Source organism: Mercenaria mercenaria, chromosome 8 (genome assembly GCF_021730395.1).
Source record: "Mercenaria mercenaria strain notata chromosome 8, MADL_Memer_1, whole genome shotgun sequence".
Classification (NCBI taxonomy): Eukaryota; Metazoa; Mollusca; class Bivalvia; order Venerida; family Veneridae; genus Mercenaria; species Mercenaria mercenaria.
The window spans coordinates 68,300,275-68,322,727 of record NC_069368.1 but is presented as its reverse complement, the minus strand read 5'-3'; the positions used below and the strand labels follow the sequence as shown (position 1 = coordinate 68,322,727).

General features: G+C 37.5%; 1 protein-coding gene across 1 annotated transcript; it reads right to left on the bottom strand.

Moving 5' to 3' along the window:
- Nucleotides 1-4,735: 4,735 nt before the first annotated feature.
- LOC123566156 (scavenger receptor cysteine-rich domain superfamily protein-like) lies at nucleotides 4,736-22,294 on the bottom strand. Its single transcript, XM_053550128.1, has 17 exons — nucleotides 22,128-22,294; nucleotides 19,778-20,086; nucleotides 19,259-19,405; nucleotides 18,293-18,445; nucleotides 17,354-17,578; nucleotides 14,567-14,668; nucleotides 13,913-14,218; nucleotides 13,204-13,392; nucleotides 12,265-12,804; nucleotides 11,155-11,259; nucleotides 10,248-10,352; nucleotides 8,907-9,078; nucleotides 8,566-8,714; nucleotides 7,895-8,221; nucleotides 7,496-7,704; nucleotides 7,139-7,250; nucleotides 4,736-6,235 (listed from the first exon to the last, which is right to left on the bottom strand). The coding sequence occupies exons 1-17, from the start codon at nucleotides 22,264-22,266 to the stop codon at nucleotides 5,541-5,543; spliced, it is 3,984 nt and encodes a 1,327-aa protein (XP_053406103.1). The 5' UTR covers nucleotides 22,267-22,294; the 3' UTR covers nucleotides 4,736-5,540.
- Between the last annotated feature and the right edge of the window lie 159 nt (nucleotides 22,295-22,453).

The following is a 22,453-nucleotide window of genomic DNA, read 5'->3' as shown; positions in this document are numbered from 1 at the left end:
ATCAAGGAGAACATATGCCCCGCCATTGGATCGAACTCGCGACCCCGCGATCCGTAGATCTGCGCTCTCCGTATTGAGCTAAGCGGACAGGTTTAGACAGAGAAACATGAGAGATAGCAAATAAAGCGGACTTTGAGTCTGCAGCATTTCGCTTATGTTATAGAACCTGGGAAATAAACAACTGAAAATGTTATACCAGTGTTAGACTTTTGTTTATTATATTCGACTGAGTACGCCGCAAGATCGACATGATTAATCCATAAAAAGAGAACATAACTGGTTCTCAGAATTGTTGGTAAACGAACAATATCTTTACCAACAATGTACCTGTCTAATATATGCTTTACCATACTATTCCATACTTCCGGATATTTAAATAATTATCAAAAAGTTGTCCCCCGTTTACGAAACAGCAATTTCTAAGGAAATAAAAATAAACAATTTTCAAATTGATTAGAACGATGTTAAACCTAGTTATGTGAACTTGGAGTACTGGGACTTTATTACAAATGCAACGAACCGGATATAAGTTATAGTTCTTTGAAAATGGTGAGTTGCACTGTCCAGAAGTGTGGTCCCTTCATGCAGTTCTTTTCTACAATTCAATGCATATATCAGTTAAGTGGCAGTCGTTTTGTAGACTGTATACATGTTTTATAAGCTGTTCAATAAGTTGTTATTTCTATAATCTCATGATGACCGAATTTAAAAAAAATGATACGGACTTAATCGCTAATACCAGTTTATGATTTGTTGACATTTATACGCATTGTTGTATGTTTGTGGCAAGTTATTGCTGCAATCTGACTAAAGTAACGAAAATCTGAGAATGACCCATTCACATTCGTCTTCTGTATATTTTGGATTTCCGATATTGCTATTTTAATTCTCGCAAATCTATTTTTCTTTGAACCAATCAGACGACTTGTTTCAACAAGGCGGAACCATCAAAATTGCGTCGAATGTCAATGGGTGAGAAAATTGTGCAGTCTGTCCGGGGCTCGAACCCAGGACCTCTCGCTTACAGGGCGACTGCCCTACCGACTGAGCTAACCGGCTGTCTGACACCTTACGTGACCAAGTCCGTACCATGACATATGATTTCTCTCAAAACACGAAGGCGTAGTCGCGATGTTCATAGAAGAATAGAAACCCAGCTAAATAGTTTCTTCTACTTTGCTTACAAAATGTTTATTTATTGACACCGTAGGGTCGTAAAGAGCTATCAAAGGCAGACAGCTCAGAATTCTATCTTTCTCTAAACAGTCTGAGAACAACCAGTAAAGATACATTTTTTAAATATTGATTTCTATTGTAACTTTTTTTAATACGTGTAAAGTTTGGAACACTAATGTTTTTCAGCTGAAGTTGAACTTTTTACAGAATTCTATTGTATGACTTAATTGAATTTGTAAATATGTTTATCACAGTAATTACTGCTATTTTGAAAAATTTTATCTAGTTCTGTTGCATAAGAATGTTCGTAAATTTACCTCTACTTGCTATAGCCAGCCCACATAAAGGTTTGACCTCCCTTTCAGCCATAACAGAATAGGGAAGTTTACATGAGTAACATCTTTATCTGACAGATGGCGGGAGATGAAAAAATAACTCCATTCAGCATTTAGATAAGAAAAAAAATAAATCTTCTGCTTTTTCTATAAACAAGCTAGATTATTCCATAATGATAATTCACTTTCTGATTTAACCTTCAAAATGTTGAGCACATATTATATCACATTGTTCACATATTCTACATTTGTTCCACTCAATTATCAAGAGTTATAATCCCCAGCATCCCTGTATTGCACACATTACAGTAATTAGCTACGCCACCTGAAAGCTGTAGATAAAAGGGATTTATATCTAGTTCCCAAAACATTGGTAGATGGGTATTTACTACAATTTATTCAGATCTGAAAAATATACAAAAGCACACGTGGCTCTGTTTACTAGAGATAAAGTTTCAGTGTTATCACCCATCATCTGTCAGATAAGCCCAGCCTACTCTCTAAATATGCTTAATGGCTTTACCACCGCAATATCAGCCAGGTAGGACCCGGCGTTTAACCAATCAGACGACTTGTACGAATGTCAAAGAGTAAGAAAAGGGTGCATTCCTTCGAGGGCTCGAACCCGGGACCCCTCACCTACAAAGCAATTGGCCTACCGACTGAGCTAACCGGCTATCTGACATATTACGACATGAGAATTGTAAATATCAAAAGTCAAGGCTACAGGTAGATTTGCAAAATGTTGTAAGTTAAGCTCTGATTGGCTAGTGAAAGGGTCGACAGAACGAGGCTATGAATAGGTCGTTCTCAGATCCTATACGTAGCGTTGTAGGTTATAATGCAGTAATTCGGTCCAAAATGTGCGTCGAAAGAAGTCCCTAATAAATAGATCCTAATTTTTCCGTCTTCGCGCATTTGCGCGTAAATCGGGGGCCAAATGGGCATTATTTCACTCGTGGAATAAATTTTACATAAAATAGGACATTTTTCATGCTAATATTCGCATGGTTTCGAGTTGTTTACTTGGAAACGAAAGTACAGTGTTTATTCTGCGGACCGCTTTCTGAAATGCGGCAATATGAGGGTACCTGACTTCAGCTGACTTGCATTTCACTGCATACTATTCAACACCCCTTTTTCTTTTCGTTTTCTTGAAGCAAATGTATGGATATCTTGTGGAAAATAGGTCCACGACGGAGTGAAAATCTAGAAACTGTAACAAAATTGTTCTGAAATAGCTGAATTTTATATGAAGCAAAGAACAATTTCTTTTATTGGTATATAGCCTAATAGGAGATGTACTTTAGTCAGATTGCGTAAGTTGGAGTTGTACTTTAGTCAGATTGAATCTGAAGCCACGCCCCGTTAAACATAAATATTTAGAAATGGTCGATCTTACAGTCATTAAAATAAACAAACGTGTTTGTAAACATGGACGGATCCAAACGGAAGGGGAAGAAGCATTTTATAGAAATATTTCGATGGCAAAATACAATACATATCCGTAGCCCTGACCAACCTATAAACCGGGTCAGTCTATTTTATAAGTGCAACAACACGGTTGACCCATTTAAACGAGATGTAGCTAATACACAACACCCAAGAAAACTAAAATGCCTTTTTACCTGCAAAGAGGCTTCTAGCATACGACAAGCAGTGGAAGAGTAACTGAGTAAAAATAAACAAAACATTTCATATTGCAAGAACACGTGTAACAATGACCTTGAATAAAGGAAACCAAAATGCAACTGAGGTCTGTGCAGGATGCCAAAGTTGTGCTTTGTGTAAAGTTTGTGTCTCATTTCCAACTGAAGCTATTAGATCTATCTTTTCTATTTTCAGTACACTGTCCTAAACCTTGAACCAATCAATCCAAAATGCAATTGAATTTTGATTTGCATGAAAGCTACCCACTATAACAAATTTAGTCGCATTTTGTCATTCTTAACTAAAGTATTGACCGAAAACCATTTTTTCTTATTTTCTCGCGGTAACAATGACTTTGCTCCAAGCTAACAACCCCCCACCCCCAAAAAAAAAAAAACAAACAAAAAACAACAACAAAAACATTGGCGTCTGTAAAAGCTACCTATATACCAAGTTTAGTCTACTTATCTCATTCCTGAAGTTACTGAGAAAGCTGTTTTCCCATTTTAGCAGTGACCTTGACCTCGCCCCATGCAATTCAAAGTACAACTAAAACACGGTCTCCATATTTATATAGCACCCTTTTCATGATAGGCACGTTAAAAGGTGCTTTGCAGTCGTATATACATATACACATACAACAGCTGTCATTCAAGGGCGCTGATTCATTAACCTTTAACCTGCTGGCGGCAGTGATTGCTTGCGACCAGTGCAGACATGATCAGCTGCAATCCATCAGGCGATCATGGTCTGCATGTTCGCTATTCAGTCAGTAAATTTTCAGTGAACACCCCTACAAACAATAAATGGTACTGCCCAAATTGAATGATGGACCAGTCCATTTTAGAAATTTAGCAGGTTAAGGGTTAAATACGAGAAAAGACAGAAAACGATCTGACCAGATGGACGCCCCCAGGATAGAGAATGTATGCATGTTCTCTAACTTAGCTTAACTTTGTGAGCTGAACTTTGAGCGATTAGTCTGACTGGCCCTTTAACACGCCCAATGTAGAGCACATATACACGCAAATCTTTCTTTCCTGAGGAAGACCAGTCCTGGCTTCTTAGTTGTGTAGAATACACTCAAGAGCATCTCAGAAATTTCCGCTGTCAGGACCGGGATTCCAACCTCGGCCCTATGGATAGACAATCAAGCGTGTTACCAACCACCAATATTCCATGATTCTTGCAGATTTGCATATATGTATAAGAGCTGTCAGGACAAGGCTTTTCGGGACGGATACCAGTTTCACTTGCCTTAAACATATTTACTTGTACAAATACCCCCAGCAACTGACCGTGTGATTCACATTTCTAACATGATTTTAATAATTCACCATCAATACGTTTTGTTGACAATAGGTTTTTTGAAATTCTATCAAGAATATCTCCTTATAAAAATATTGAATCTTTGGAAATCTTTATTGTTACAGTATTTCCCTTTTATTGAGAGCTAATATACATGACACCATGTTAAGTTTAGCGAAATCGTCTGCTAAACTTTGTGTACATGTTTGACAATACAGGAATGATTCACGTCGGACATTTCAACAAAAATATAAGAAAAACGTGGATAACATATGCTTATATTTTATTTAAAAGGATTTATTGCAAGAACATTTTCAATTGAACAACACGAGATATGAAATTTCTCCGTTTCCAGGTTTTTAAACATTTCTTATTTTAGTTACAATGATCTTGGCCAAAGTTGCCACAAAACACTCCACAACCTGTCTGTCCTATTAAGATACCTACATACAAAGTTCCATCAGAATATCTCATCCTAGTTACTGTTATTGACCGCAAAGTTTTCTGCTTTCAATAATACTGTTCAAAAGCTAGATCTTCTTATAGACTTTCTAGACAGTATGCCATTCCTAACTAAATTTATATACAGGAAACATATGCATGGATATGATTAGGACTAGAAAAAGGTGTCACCAAATAAACAGCTTGTTTTACTTGTGTAAAATTTGGTTAGGGTAAGTCTCTCCAAACAACTAGATATTATCGAGCGGAAACTTTGTTTTTTCTATTTTAGAAAACAGTGACGTTGGCCTTGAGGCTAATGACTCCAAATGCCGACATCGGCCTTACTATCAGCTACCTATAACTTAAGTGTCGTTTCAATATCTCGTACTATATTTATAGAACAGCAGACTCCCTACAGAACAAAATTATATTATAGATTATATAATAAAAATCCAGATCACATCGAGTTAAGAACATTGTGATATAAGTCCTATTTAAGCTAATACGCCTAAAGCTAATATGTAGGAAACTCATATAATAGGTATCTTTATCACTAATACTGGTACACTAGTAGTACATAATATCATTTTACTAAATCTAAATGAGTTGCTTATTTAGTATGACCATTTATTCACCCTGATTTTCACCCAGATTTGTATCTATATCCGCCACTTGCAGGAAGTGCGGTTCAGTTTTGTCTTCTGTTGGAGACGCAACTTCATCCTGATTTGCTAATGCCGAGACTAAATGACTATCTATACTAGTGTCATTGGAATGTTGCGTCTGGTGGACAGTTGGTGTCAGATAAGCAGATGATTTAATGCTGTCATACACGTGTGGTTTTATACTGTCATACAAGTGTGGATCTTCGATGTTATTGCGAGCAACAGGATTATCATATGGCTGAGATGTTCTAATATCAATCACGGTTCTGTTTTGCTCTTGTGTTTCAGGAGAAGAGACAGGAATATTACCAGTGTTTACATCACGTGGCGTAGAGTAGCCTGGATTTCTGTAAGACGGCGATATTCTAGCAAAGTGATCTCCTCCGCGCTTTCCATATTCCACACGCGACACCTCTGGCGTCACAGCGACGCCATGAAGTCTGTTTTCTACATGAACACTTCCATCCGTTTCTTCTCTAATCATAGCACTATCAAAATTCTGTCTGCTAGTTTCAAGTTTTTTCTTTCTTCTCTGTCTCCGGAGGACACACAGTACAAGAACGAATACTATCACAAGGCAAATGAACACTACAACAGCTATGATTACAGGTAATGGATCAAATTTGTCCTCCGGTACCGGCAGTTTCGTTATAGTTTCTGAAAATATGAAAATAAGAACATGAGCCATAGCATATCAGAATACAGAAACTTTTGCAGTAAAATCAAAACAGTCAACTTCAACACCGGTCAACATTATCACGCAATGTATATTAATTTTATTTTACAAAGAGTAAAAGTCTTATGAACTACAAGCAGCAAAAGTACGGAAACACCAGATAATGTGGAACATGACTATTTACAGTTCTATATATAAAGTTGGTTCTTTATTATCAAGTTAAATTCAGAGAACACCGTTTGGTTTAGAACTAAAGCGGTAGTTAAACAAAACAGCAGCTCTGTTACGGCATGAATTGGAACCCGGTACTAAAATGCGTTGTAAAGGTGCAGGGATATCGAACTGTACGATGTTTTGTTGACATCAATCAGAATTATTCAGAGCAGTTCAATGAGAAACTTTCTGATCATTTCCTTTTAAAACATTTACATAATATCTTTTAACGTTATGTGTATACATATGTACATAACACATTTTTGCAGAGAAGTTCTAGAACGCTTTATGTCCAAAGTGACAACTAGAACAAAGTCAAATTTTTGGTACTCGGTACTATCCTCTGTACCAGACTGCGTTAGTACCACTTTGTGACGTAACACAGCTTCTTCTCAAGTCAGGAGCCGTGGCAAACTAATTAATGTCGCTAACTTGGAGTAACTTCGAAAACCCGCACCGAGTATAGAATATTTTCATGTGGGGAAGCTTTCCATCTAGCTTACGTAAGGCCGGTGGCACTACCCACGTGCCAGCCCATGCTTATAATACAGCCAGAAGGGCACATGGGGTCTTCCTCCACCGTCAAAATCTGGAATAGTTGCCATATGACCTAACTTGGGTCGATGTGAAACTCAAAGAAAATATATCCCCTCATGTACACATTTTCATACCTGTAGTGCTAAGTATGAATCCGTAGCAAACAACGGATGCATAATTTTTGCCAGTACATTCACCTTCGACAAGACAATCTGTCACGTCCGTCTCATTCCCACTGCACATTACCTGTTTGTATAGATGTGTTTTTAGTATGGCAAGTAAGGCGATAACTGACCAGCAAACCATTCAATAAGTGTTTTATTACATGACATCAGAAATTAAGTCATATTTTTAATTATTTTACTTATTAACCAAGAAAACATGAGTTGAATGCAGACCGGTCATACACAACAAACTATGGTTAGGCGATTTATATGAAAAGTCACGTAATAATCTAAAATACAAAATACGTTAGATGAAGGGACAAAAACCTTGTGGGTTTCTAGACGAGGATATTGATCCAAGTCTCCAAATTGTGAACAGCACTGGAATAGGCCATCCTGAAATCCAAGTTCCCTGCATACAGTCTGTGCTGACACGTCCGTGAAGTCGTCAGCACACAGTGTATACCACATGTCATCTTTGTACATCAGGACAGCTCCTTGATCCGTCCTTCGTCCTACGCCAGTTGACAGTTTTACTGTAAATTAAATATTCAAATAATATAATCAATATCAGATAAAATCAATTATTCAGACAACTAAAATAAATCAAGCCACACATTTAAGATTAAATACTTGACCAGGCGTCGGTTTACTATTTTTCTGTTTAAATACCAGTATACCACGGAGAATTTTCACAAAAAATATACACTATAAGTTTTAACAAACCGGATGTGTAGCAGAAAGCGCCGGCGTCATTTGTGTGTCTTGCACATGTTTCTGAAGTGGCTGATTTCCAACCAGACGACACACATTCAGTAAGGGATGCCTCTGTACCATCACACATAAAGTTGATGTCCCAGACAGGTCCTTGCAATGTATCGTTATACGTTTTTTGAAAAGCTTCCCCAGTTCTGAAGTCTAACATTTTACACAGTACGTGCGCATCTTCGTTGTCCCAATGTGTGTTACAAATTGACCGCCATTCTCCCGAGACAGACAGCTCCGCGCGACCATAACGGGACTCCCCGCTTCCAAAAAGGCGGGAAAATACTCCTGAAGTAAAAGATTAACAAGAAAAGGCTGATTAAAACTTTTGTTAAGTGTAAACACTCTGACATCATGACGATGTGCACTTAGACGTTGCTCTGGCAAAATAGATAAAAGTTTGGTTTAAAGTCAAAACCATTAATAACATGAAATAAAAAAAAGAAAAAAATGTTTATCAAATTATCACCTGTGAACATCAGATCATAGTTTCACTTGGTGCTACACCACGATTTAAAGTACTGTATTTGTCATGAGGTGTTCATATAAAAGGAAACAAACAAATATTCTTAATAAATCAAATATTACACATGTAGCTAAATAATGTTTGTATACTAGTATGCTAGTTTTACCTTCATTGTCATAGCATATAACCCCTGCATGGCTCTGCAAAGTGCTACAACCCAATACCTCTCCAAAAGAGATGAATTGGCACTGTGATAATGTATCTTCATTTCCATTACAGTTAACTTGGGAAATCCAATACGGTCCAGGAACAGACCTGAAACACCAGTCGATACAAAGCAAATATAAGGTTACATTCTTTGATACAGAAGAATCTGCCTCTTACTGCTTCATAAACGTGCTAGATTGAAAGTACATACAGTTTAAAGTATTTTCCGAAAGACGATAAACTATATAAGTTTACTCTAAGGAGCGGGCGTTCGAACGGTCCGTAGCAAGACGTACTTACTTGGCAGCATTATACGCTACCCCGGTTTGGTATCCTAGTTCCCTACATGCAACATGAGCATCATTGTCGTCCCATCCATCCATACAGATGCTTCCACTGATGCCCATGTACGTCAATACAAGGTTACCGGCATAAGTACTGGTATCTGTAGATGGTAGGCTTAATGTATAGTCTGAAACATATACAAATAGTAAAGTTATATAATATATTAAATATGATTAAATATTAGTTCCAAACACAATGGTTGTTTTATCAAATAAAAGGCTGACTGAACATAAGGTCCATTCATCTTAATGAAGAAAGTTCGTTTCGTTTCTAGGACTTAAGTTTAACATACGCATCATGATCATAGCAAATCAGTTTGTAAAATTAGTTTGTAAGAAAATGCAGCTTCCTTTAGCTACATTATAACTGGTTCATACATTTTGGAATACATTATTCATGTATCTAAAATTGCATTTATTTTCAGTAATGTAACCCTGTCAAGTAACACAAACATAATTATGATAAAATAAAGCTTTAATAAGATAACATCTTCTCAAGGAGATTTAGTTGTTGCCCGTAAAAATCTCCTCGTACTTGCACTAAGTGCTGTCATATTTTCTGATACTTTGTGAACATGGAGTTCATTCAATCTTGATGTACTGAAGCCGTTGGTAGAGGACGTGTCCGGTATTGCACGTTTCGTTACCTCTCATAAACTGAAGCTGCTGAATTCGTCGGTCTCGTCATGTTATTCTATAATACTAGTACTGATTTCTGATACCTAAATTAAACGCCTGTTGCTACTACTGTTGCATTTTAGTTGCATTCATATGACTTCTATAAAAACCATCAAAACCACTTTATTAGGACATATTTCAATTTTGAGATCTTATATCATCAAAAATTAAATGCTTTATAACGAATTGACATTTCTGATATAACAAGAGCTCTCTAATGATAGTGCGCTCGACTATTTGAAGCCCTTCCACCTAATGCTAAAATTTATATACTCTAATTTCGTGTGGAGCTGACAGCCCATGCACTCCAATGGGAGTTTAATTTTCTCCCGCATGTTTTGCCTACACTTTCCCAGTCGTGGGAAATGTGCTCATTGATGGACCCCACTTTCTTATTTTAATACTTTTTAATATGAAAAAAAACCCAAAAAAACCACCTAAATTATAGATACATGTGATCTCATTTTAAAGTATCAAACGATAATCCACATTTGAATTACTATGTACTATTTCTTAAGATCGCATTTATACCCAGTAATATAAGACTGAGTAATTAATTAAACAGTTGCAAGACAATCTTTTTAGACAAGATATACCCGCATGATCTTGTTTGTTTTACCTGTCGGCTTAGTTCCGGAGTAACATGCAACTGCAGCGTAATCTCTGGAACAACTTGTGTCCCCTGCATCATCGTGCAAACAGTCTGTTAAGTGTTTTTCTGTTCCTAAATAAATAGACACAATTCTGGTCGTGAGTACAAATTTTAAACCATTTTTTTAAATAGTGAATTATGTAACGTTTATTTTGTCGCCACAAGAGACATGGAAGATACATTCTGACAAATGACCAGTAAGAAATGGTACGGGAACAATGTAACTACAGGAACACATCAAATTATTATGTATGTTACAGGGTGAGAAAAAATGTGCAGCCAGACCGGAACTCGAACCCGGGGCGTCGGAATACCGACTGAACTACCCGGCCGCTTATACATTTTCTCCCCATTTTAATATTCAAGTCATATACCATGACATAATTATAGCTGATAAAACATATCGCTCTTTGACTGTATTTTTGGTGGAATATTTAGGCGAGATAGACGGAAGATTTGTTTCTTTGCACTTTTGTGGGGTTTCAGATTTTTGAACGATAGTTCAGCTGTAAAAAGCGGTCAGTATTCCTAGATTACTTCCCCACAAGTATTTGACAACTTCCCCGCATGAATCAGAATTAGAGAATAAAGGACCTTTATATAGACTATTGTCTTAAGTCAATGATGACAGAGGATATGGATTCGAGCCAACGAGTCCTTTGCTACATACTAATTGTGCTGGCGGATGAACTTTAAGACCATGAAAAAAATGTTACCGCAATAAACATGTACCCTTATAAGGACAAAATTCCGTACATTTCAAGTACGACTTTATTTACAGGGGCTGCGTGCGATGTACACTGGAAATTTGTTATTTTTTTCCAATATACGACACATAAAAGTTAAAGTATATACTGCGTTCAAATGTAAGTACCTCTGCATTGGACATTAGTTATGACTGGTTTCTCGTCTATAGTTCCAAATGGAGCACAACAGAGAACCAGCCCAGCACTGTAACCGAGGCTCGCACATGCCGTACCTGAAAACGAGGTCAACCAACAGAAATTATGGTATTGTAAAAACATCATCAAAATAGTCGTTTTCTTTAGTTCGCTTGATGGTTCGCTAACAGCTAAAATCAAATTATTAGTAATATTTTTAAACTTTACATGGACGGACATTTGAGTAAAATCATTGGTCTTCTGCAGTCAAGGCGAGGAGTTTAAGTAGGAAAGGTTACTGGCAACTTAAGAATGAAAAGAATTAATACTTTCATATACTACCCGACTGGCAAAACTATTAATGCGAACATAAAAACTAAAAATTCAAGTTTACTCAATTTAACGAACTAACATTATGCAATAAGTAATAGAAAGAGCACTGAAACTCGAGGGTAAACGATTTGTACGAGGGGGCATAGCCCCCGAGTATAAATCGTTTACCCAAGAGTTTTAATGTTCTTTCTGTTTTGTATAATAGCCATCCATATGGTAGTTGTAGGCGTTCCACATTGCCATATACAGCAGTTCAGTGAGTACTTAAAATCCTTGCTTTACAAATGTGTAAAGCCCAGGTAAAATAAACCAATGCTAGAGCAGAAAATCAATAAAATACACTTCGCCGTCTACTGTTCCAGACACGCTGGCATACTTTCCTATCTAATCCAACAGTGCGGTAACTAACGTGAGGGTATTAAATATCTGCACACTTTTAGTTACCGCACCCTGTACTCAGTGTATATGAATTACCTGCACCAAAGTTGTTAAGAAAAAACACCGAGCTATGATACAACAATTTTAAACTGACTCTAGTTATGTAACGCCTAAAACAGTCTGTTGTGAAACTGCATAGTTAAAAGTTTTAACTGATGATTCCATGAAAGTGCAATTCGTGCTTGTCTAATCAAGTTGACATGAATATCACCATTCCGGCCTCAGCTGTAGCTAAGATCTAGTTTTATACATTTCTAAAGCTATTATTGTCATCTGAGGTGGAGGGACAGAAAGTGAATAAATGCCCGGTGTATCTTGGCTCAATTTTGTACCTGCATCAACATGATCAAATCCTGCTGCACACACTGGCCCACTGTTGACTCCTTTAGACGTGAACACCACGCCATAGTATTTCGGATCACCTCCAACTAATCTCACGGCTGTATAGCACGTGGCACCAGCAAGGTCCCCAGTTTTATCTCTTGTTTTCTCTGGGTCCCAGACTGCCGGGCACTTAAGGATCGATTCTTCGGTGCCATCACAGTTCATGTCAGTGACACCGTAAGATCCGGAACCAGCGTGGTACGTCTCTCCACCAGCGTAATCTAACGTGTAACAATACACAGCAGCGTCAGTGTCCGTAAATTTCACTTGTGAAATATACAAGCTTTTGCCATTTGCTTTAATCTCCACACCTGTAGACATTCGACCAGTCTCGTGATCTAAGCCGGTTGAGCCATAGCTCAGTCCAGGGTCTTTGTAGCAAACCACCCCTGCTACCGTGTCCGTTGCATAGCAACCAGGATCATCAGCAAACAGGCCACGTGCACAATTCTCTATAGCTGCCTCACTACCGGAACAACCGACGTTTCCTGTAAGAGGCAATGTAAATAGTGGAATGACTCGAAGTAGTCTAGAACAAACGAAACGTTAACTTTTATCTTATTAAGGAACTGTTTTGAAATCTAGTTTAAAAAAACCCTGAAACTATCTAATAACAGATTTCTAAAACGTCAAATGTGCAGAGCTGTTTTCAGAGAAGAATTTCATTTGTACATTTTCAGACATTTAAAGTCTGTGCTCAGTGAAAGTTATAAAGTTTAAACAAACTATTTGTCGTTAGAATTAAGAAAAATAAATTGTTGTACTACCGGCATACAGTCATTAAAGTTCTTCTACTTATCTTCTACTTATTACCAGTAATTATATGTATAATGATATGAAACTGACTATTAAGTATAATAAAAACAACTGCATAAATATGTATGTACCCTGAATAATTGGAAATCCATCTGTAGCATATGTTCTGACGGCGATTCCAGACCCATAGCCCAACCGTGAGCAGACGACAAGGGCATCACTGTCATCGAACTCATTACTGCAAATATGACCCCACAGACCATAACGTTGAATTGAAACGGGACCATAGAAGGAGCTTAGTGGCAGTCTGACTGATGCATCTGCAAAAAAAGTTCAATATTAAGATTTAGTGAATTTTACTATGAATGAGACGTAAATATTCTGGATGCATATAGGACAACACATCCCCCCGGATAACCACCCTGCCCCAACCCTCAACCCCCGCTCAATATGCCCATAACGGACAAAATTACATCCTCTCTTCGATTTTGTTGAATAAAACCCTTAAACTTTCTAAAGGTAAATATGATAAACAAAGTCAAAGTCAAAGTTGAAGGGGGATTTGCGCGCCTTTGTCAAAATGCGTAAGGGAGAGGGTCGGACTTTTGTCCGGGATATTTTTCCCGTATTCCAATCGGGATCAAACTGTAATGAAAAGAAAAATAAAGTAGTACATGTATATAACCGGTTTGAACTGTGCTTGTAACAAAGCCACGGCAAAGAACAGAACAACAGATATCTTTTATTCTTATGCGTAGATTAGACTATATGTAATTATATGTGAACAGTATACAGAGAAAATTCTACTGTTTTGAGTACAAAACATATTTTCAGACTTACTTTCATTGACAATGTTGGTTTTACTACAGTACAGGGCAAGGTATTTTTCCGACCAACAAGATCCTGTTTCAAATGTACATTCCGACGTGTCAGTACAATCTATAGACACAATAGATATATCTGTTGATGCTGGACCTAATGGAGAGCCTTCTTGATACATTCCAGCAACATAACCCATCTGACGACATATAATGTTTGCATTATTCACGTTGACATCTCGGTCACAAACTGCCAGCCACCTATCTGTTGACTGATCAAACATTTCTAACCGACCATAATTTATCGTCGTAGAACCAACAAGTCGAGCTAAAATTAAAAAAGAAGCATATACAATACACCTGTCACAAGCATACTCAATAGTAAGGTATGTTTTTATATGTTTTGTTTGTTTTTTTGGAAGTGGAGGTGGGGGTGGGGGGTGGAGATTAACGTCGCACCAACACAATTTTAGGTCATATGGCGACTTTCCAGCTTCGATAATGGAGGAAGACCCCAGGTGCCCCTCCGTACATTATTTCATCACGAGCGGGCACCTGGATAGAATCAACGACCTTCCGTAAGCCAGCTGGAGTAAGGTATATGTAGTTCCAGTTTGAGTTTTTGAGAGACGCCATTCTATTTTAAAGGGGTTTCACTGAAATGTATTAATCTTACTGTTATAGAAGCATTGGACAGCTGCATCCTTTGAATGATCGCAACGTTTCACACTTTTTCCATATCCGGACCATATACACTCCGTAACGCTTGTCTCGTTACCTGAAATATATAGCAACCCACCTGGACCATATACACTCCGTAACGCTTGTCTCGTTACCTGAAATATATAGCAGCCTTAATGCAGTTATAAACAACTTAACATACAGGTAACATATACACTCTGTAACGCACATGTAAACTCCGTAACGCTCGTCTCGTTACCTGAAATATATAGCAACCTTAATGCAGTTATAAACAACTTAACATACAGGTAACATATACACTCTGTAACGCACATGTAAACTCCGTAACGCTTGTCTCGTTACCTGAAATATACAGCAACCCACCTGTAACATATACACTCTGTAACGCATGCTCCATTCCCTAAACTGTAGCGACCTTATCACATTTATACACAACATAACATACAGGTAATATGTGCACTCCTAAATATGCTGGAATTCATATTATTCTTGAGAAATGACAATTTAAGGCAACATTAACGAGGTACATGGAAAACTGTTATAATGTGACTATGAAACAAGTTCTATAGCTTGCATTAATCACTCTACATCTCATTCATGAAGGAAATTCGTCACTATCATGGTACGAAAGAAGAGAAGCCAGGTTCTACGAAAGACCCGTGGTGACATTTCAACTTCATTATTTCACGATTTCTGCTTCATGATTTCACGATTTCCACTTCATGAATTCACGAATTCACGATTTCTGCTTCCTGATTTCGCGATTTCCACTTCACGAATTCACGATTTCACGATTTCACGAAAAAAAACTTCACGATTTCTTGATTACACGATTTCATGATTTCACAATTTCTTGATTTCACGATTTCTTGATTTCATGATTTCCACTTCATGAATTCATGATTTCCACTTCATGAATTCACGATTTCTGCTTCCTGATTTCACAATTTCCACTTCACGAATTCACGATTTCACGAAAAAAAACTTCACGATTTCTTGATTTCACGATTTCCACTTCTTTAATTCACGATTTCACGATTTCACCATTAAACTTCACGAATTCATGATTTCTTGATTTCACTTGTTCTATTTGGCCAATCCATTCCGTTACTCTCTATTCAATGAAGTGTAAACGTAATGAATGTTCTGGGTTACAGAGGATGAGTTTATACTCCTGCATATGTCTGTGTGGAGGTTGGGGAGGGATATTGGTGCCTGTACCAACACAGTATTGGGTACTTTCAACACTAAAACATGTTTGAACAAAATAAGATGCCCAAGTAGCTTTACTGTTTTAGACAATTCCAAAATATATAAGTATGTTTATTATGCCCACGCCATTTATGGCGACGGAGCATTAAGCCTTGCAGTTGTCCGTCCGTCAGTCCGTTATTTTGGAATCCGTCTTTCCGTCCATAGACACATTGGTTTCTGTTCATTTAAAAGAGAATGTTTGCATTGACTGAATTTATATTTTGTATGTATATCCTTTCCACGCCTGTAACGTCTAAGCCGCTTTTTTACGTTTTAAACGGCCCTCGTGGTAAGGCCGTATTCTTGATCAACTCAGTTTGCATACCATTTACACAGCTTACATGTGAATAAGATGCATCGCTTTTCATTTAATAGCACAAAGATGAGGAGCTTACTAAAACCGAAAAAAAGGACTGGAACAATTTTACATTTTAAGCAATAATGCATTCTAAAAGTATTGTTTGTAAGTCTATTTCCTCATCAGTTGAGGCATTTTCGGCCAGTTTTCACTTTCAGTACCTAAACCGGGTTGTACAATTATATAACACGCCATCTTACATGTAGCGAATATCACCCGCGGTTTTCTACGTCATACATTAGTCATGTGACTAATAAAACCGCGAAAAGTTGAAATTGCACTATAATTATGAAATCGTGAAATCGAGAAATCTTGAATTCTTGAAGTGGAAATCGTGAATTCGTGAAATCGTGAAATTTAATCGTGAAATAGTGAAATCAAGAAATCGTGAATTCGTGAAGTTTAATGGTGAAATCGTAAATTCGTGAATTCATGAAGTGGAAATTGTGAAATCGTGAATTCGTGAAGTGGAAATCGTGAATTCATGAATGGAAATCGTGAAATCGTGAATTAATGAAGTGGAAATTGTGAAATCGTGAATTTGTGAAGTGGAAATCGTGAATTCGTGAATGGAAATCGTGAATTCGTGAAATCGTGAATTCATGAAGTGGAAATTGTGAAATCGTGATTTCGTGAAGTGGAAATCGCGAAATCGTGAATTCGCGAAACCGTGAAGTTTTATCGTGAAATCGTGAATTCATGAAGTGGAAATCGTGAATTCGTGAAGTGGAAATCGTGAAATCATGAAGCAGAAAGCGTGAAATAATGAAGTTGAAATGTCACCACGGGTCTTTCGTAAGGTTCCCTTTAAATGCTGAGCGCCAAGCAAGGCAGCTACTAGTACCGTTCTATTTTTCACGTGTTTCATGCGACGCGGACTGGGATCCAACCTTCGACCTTTATAAGTTATCACCCAACAAAACCATCAAATCAAAAATGTGGGTATTGTAAAGTCAAGTTTGTTTTTTTCGTGGATGTTTTCTTTTGCTTCGTTCAAAATACTTTAAAACAGACATAACGTAATTCATTTCTGCATAAGACATTTATATAAATATTTGAGTCAGCTGTTAAATAAATCTGAAACTTATATTGAAACATACTGGATAAAGAAATATATTTGTAATAGCCAATGTTTACTTCTTACCGTACCTGCACATTTAATTCCCAAGATGATGACCTCCCCTGTTCCAGGCCCTGAATATCCTGCGGGCATGTTTCTTCCGGCGTGGAAATTTAAATTCCTACATACAACACTTGCTTCATTCCTTGTTAGGTCCTCGCCGCAAACAGTTCCCCATTCACCCTTCACCTTGATCTCCACACGCCCTGAGACGCTGGAACCATTTGCTAGCCGTATGTCAAAGTCCATGTCACCTTTGGGAAAAATAACTTCCTTAAATGTCGTCCTCTGCGTACTTTGCGATTTTCTAGTATATAGTCTATAGTACATTTATAGTACATCAATTGTCTAGTCCAAGTAAAATCTTTCAATATATGAAATACTAGTATCAAAAGCTGTCTGACGGCAGCGCACTCGACTATTTGAAACATTTCCACCTTATACATGTCTAGAAACAACACCTTTAGCAAAATTTCTAAGTTGAAAAAGGAATAAAATTTTGTAGATATGGAACCTGGCTCATAATGGCCATTTCATGATGCAGGAGGCTTGTAATGAGTCTGAAAGTATTCAGCACAATAGCACCTGAGAAACCTGCTTACATGCAAAACTTCAACCAATCAAAATTCCTAACTCAAAAAGCGGCATAATTTTGATAAAATCAAAGCAACAGTTATGTAATATGTTAGCTCAGGATGCAGAAACACTCGTGAAGTTTGAAAACACTTGGCCTGTTTACATGCTAAATTTCTGTTACACGGATGCCGACACTGACGCTAACGGAAAATTCAAATAGTCGAGCTACAAATCTTGAGTTAATGATTTGTGGTAATAAACAGACAAAAAGGTCTGCATGTGACCAAATTTGCAATATGTATGTTTTATTTTCGTTTGAAAGACCTAGTTAAAATACAAATGTAAAAGGGAAAGTAAAACGATCTTTATTGAAAAATTAAATGAACACTAACTTTCAGTGTTTGAACATATGGCTGCGCCAATCGAGTCCCAGGAACAAACTCCTATCGCACCCCAACTTAAAACGCCGTTGTTACACTGCATGACATTAGTTTCCGCTCCTAAACAGCCTAGACCTCTCAACCATCGTATTTTGTTCTCAAAACCTACATGAAATACCAATTAATTATTTATCTGCTTTTTTCTAAGCACCCGTAATGGCGTAATCTCAATTCTTTTCTCTGCCATAGGCAAAGAAAGCGTCGGTGAACATCCACATCCTGGCTTACCAATCTACAAGCATAACTCATAGTATGTATATACACGAACAATATTAATGTACACTACAGACATTAATATACAAATTAAGGGGAATGAGTTTGATTCGTCATACAAACACACATACTGTAAACATACAACTTCTAAACAATGATATAAGACATAGGCCTACTATATATTCAACTATTTATACAAAACAATCATTTTAGATGTTTAAATCAATTAACAACAATACTTTTCAAACAGAATGTAATCATTATATCATTGTACATTGTAGTTGTAAGAATAGATGTAAGGGGTGTTGAGTACACAAGGTAAGAAACAGTTCTAATACGGCTACGTCCAAAAAGGGGCAAAGCTAAAAAAGAATAATCGGACAAGAAAGTCCCGAAAATATGCGCAAGTACACTTTGTGTTGACAATGTATATTAAATTTCATTTGAAATAGACAGAAAGTGTAAGAGGAGTTGAAATATGACGGACCGACGTGAAACTAGACACTATATACCTCATAAGTCTCCGACATCGGGAGCATAAAAAGCAATCAAACATGAAATTGTAACATTGAACAAGAGATCACACGTTTATGTTCCTGTATTTGTAACAGTTTACGCATTCTATAAAAAAAAGTCGAAAGTGTAGGTAATCATGCAGTATTTATAACAAGTAGATGGAAGATTCTGAGTGCTTAGATGCAGTACCTTGTCCGGACGCTTTAAATGCTTTTCCATACGAGAAGCCGTTCACTCTACAAACCACTTTAGCATCAGCGTCTGTAAATCCCTCCGAACAAACATAGCCGTCATGGGAAAAATACTTGATCTTGATTTCTGGGTCAGCTGATATTCCTGAAAATAATGGTGGAACTTGGAGAGCGGCTTTATGTTAATTGGATAATTAATTGGCTGATTAATTAAAATAAGTAGAACACGACCGTCCGTTGGAATTCCAATGAGTGACATTTATCTGCTATTCTACATGAAAAAGCTTATACACTTTGACAGTACTGTCTTATTTAAGTACCTATATCCGAGTCCACTCGTTACTTTATTATCACTTACATTTCATTCTAACAGGAAACGGACTGGGACTAACTATATCCTATCAGTTTGCTAAAATTACGTCCACCAAAGCAACAATGTTACTAATGCTGATGTAAGAGTGTTAAAGACACATTTCGATACCTTATAGCAGACAGATAAAAGACATACAGCGCTTACTTGTAAACCCAGGATTAAAATCTGTACACACAACTCCGGCATACTGTCCACTGGGGCATACAGGGTTGTCGTCTATGTAGGAACACTCTCTTAAAGACCTCTCATTGCCGATACATTGCACATTGGACATGCTAAATTTCAGACGGGACGGACCAAAACCGGAACAACACACTGAGACACCCTGGGCAAAATTGTTCTGTTTACAGACCACATTTGCTGCTTTTGTATCGAACCCATCTGCGCATACCAGGCCATACTCCTCACCAGTGTGATACTGCACAGAGCCGTAAGAATACATCGGCAATTTCACTGTTGATATGAAAGAGTGTTGAGTTTTTATCAGGAAAAAATGTTTCAATATTATCCAACAGCATAATGACTAATAACATGACGATGCAGAATCTGTAAATGACTACACCATATTGATAGAATTGTAACTGGGATAGTAAATATATATTCACACTTTAAGATCTTTCAGGAATATACATTGTATCATGTTTGAAAATGTTTTGGTAAATGTTGATGTATAAGTCATAGGCATATACATGTAGTGTAATATCGACATAATTATTTCGTGAACATGTGTAATGACACTGTACACTAACAAACTGTTAATATCCGTAGACACAAAGTTACCCCGAGTAAGTCAATATTCTTACAAGAGACCGCACATCACAAAATTAGACTGTGCTACTATCTAAGAAATAAATGCTCTTTTTGTACGTCTATATGGATAAAAACCACACTGGGTCTTCTTGAAAATCTATGAATCGCGCTAGCGATTCTTTGATGATCTACAAGAAGTCCCAGTGTGGTTTATACCCGTATAAAACGCACAAAAATAGCATTCAATTCTTATATTTATATGTTTTACGACAGATTCCTACAAAAGTTGTTCACTTTTCATAAGTATCAGAAAATTCAAAATAAATGTCAAGATAACGATCTTTTCAATATCTAAATAGAACAGCCAGAATTCAATTCTAATTAGAAATACGGTTCCTGATCTTTATGTAAGCCTTGCTATCGTTAATTCTAGTGAAAAATCATACAGTCGTGTCAATTCAATTTTGTTCAATATTTGTTTTCTGTGTGATGCTCGAATGTTAAACAAGAAAGTATAAGCTTACATAATGCACGTGCGTATTAACAGGCACAGATCTCTCTACGGTGTTCCGTTTGGACAATCGTGACCTTTTATTTAATACTAAACCGCGATGCACGATGGAACGATGACGAAAACGCGATGACGCGATGGCACGATGATGAAACAACGATGGTACGATGGTGAAAACGCGATGGCACGATGATGAAATCGCGATGGTGCGATGGTACGATGGTGAAATGTCGATGTAATATCGCGTTTTCACCATCGTATCATCGTACCATCGCGTTTTCATCATCGTACCATCGCGTTTTCACCATCGTGTCATCGCATTTTCATCATCGTACCATCGCGTTATCACCATCGTACCATCGCATTTTCACCATCGTACCATCGCCTTCCGTGGTCATGCGCAGTGGTACAGTATATGTGTCAGTAAAATACAGGCTTGATAAATCTCATTTTCACATTGCACTATGTACCTTCTACATCCTAACAAGAATAAGCTGAGTTTGAATAATACCATGTGACTATTACACCCAGCTTTTTATTTACTTTCATGCATACAAATTACAAAGGACGTGGCCTTGAAGATTTTAGTTTTAATGGACTGAGCACTGAACATTTTATAAAGCATTCTGCAAAACAGCTGACTCTAAATGGTAAATTTCATCTCATAAAATACATTGAGATACAATGTACATTCATCTATTGTTGACAAAAATACAAGTGTACGGGATTACGCATTTCTAACCGGAAGGCGATGGTACGATGGTGAAAATGCGATGGTACGATGGTGAAAACGCGATGGCACGATAGTGAAACCACGATGATACGATGATGATAGCGCGATGGCACGATGGTGAAAACGCGATGGTACGATGGTGAAAACGCGATGGCACGATGGTACGATGATGAAAACGCGATGGCACAATGGTGCGATGATGAAAACGCGATGGCACAATGGTGCGATGGTGAAAACGCGATGGTACGATGATGAAAACGCGATATTACATCGACATTTCACCATCGTACTGGTCATCGCGACTTCATCATCGTGCTATCGCGTTTTCACCATCGTACCATCACGGATTAGTATTAAATAAAAGGTCACGATTGCCCAAACGGAACATCGTATCTCTCGGAAGAAGTCATTGAAACAGTTCAGAATGTAGCAAAGTCCGCGCAACTTTCCACGGTCAACAAAGGTCAAAGGTAAGGAAATGTAATCGATTGAAAGTTTACCATGTTTATAGCAATAAACCCCAGCGTCCTTCTCGTGACTCTGACACGAGGCCGGGGCCGATAACCAGCCACTGCTTCCGCACTGAAATATACTGTCTTCAGTCCCATCACATCGTACAGACGACAACGCAACCTTCATTGTAACGTCATCAACTTGTGTTCTGAAGGCAGACCTAGATTTTTCAAAAAAAAAGTAAATAAGAAAAGCATGAATTATTCAGTTGAACATACTTTATAATACATAGCTAGGAAAACAACAACATTCCTATAAATTAAGGGACGATTAAATGGTCATAATATAACATACATGTATCCATGATGTGAAA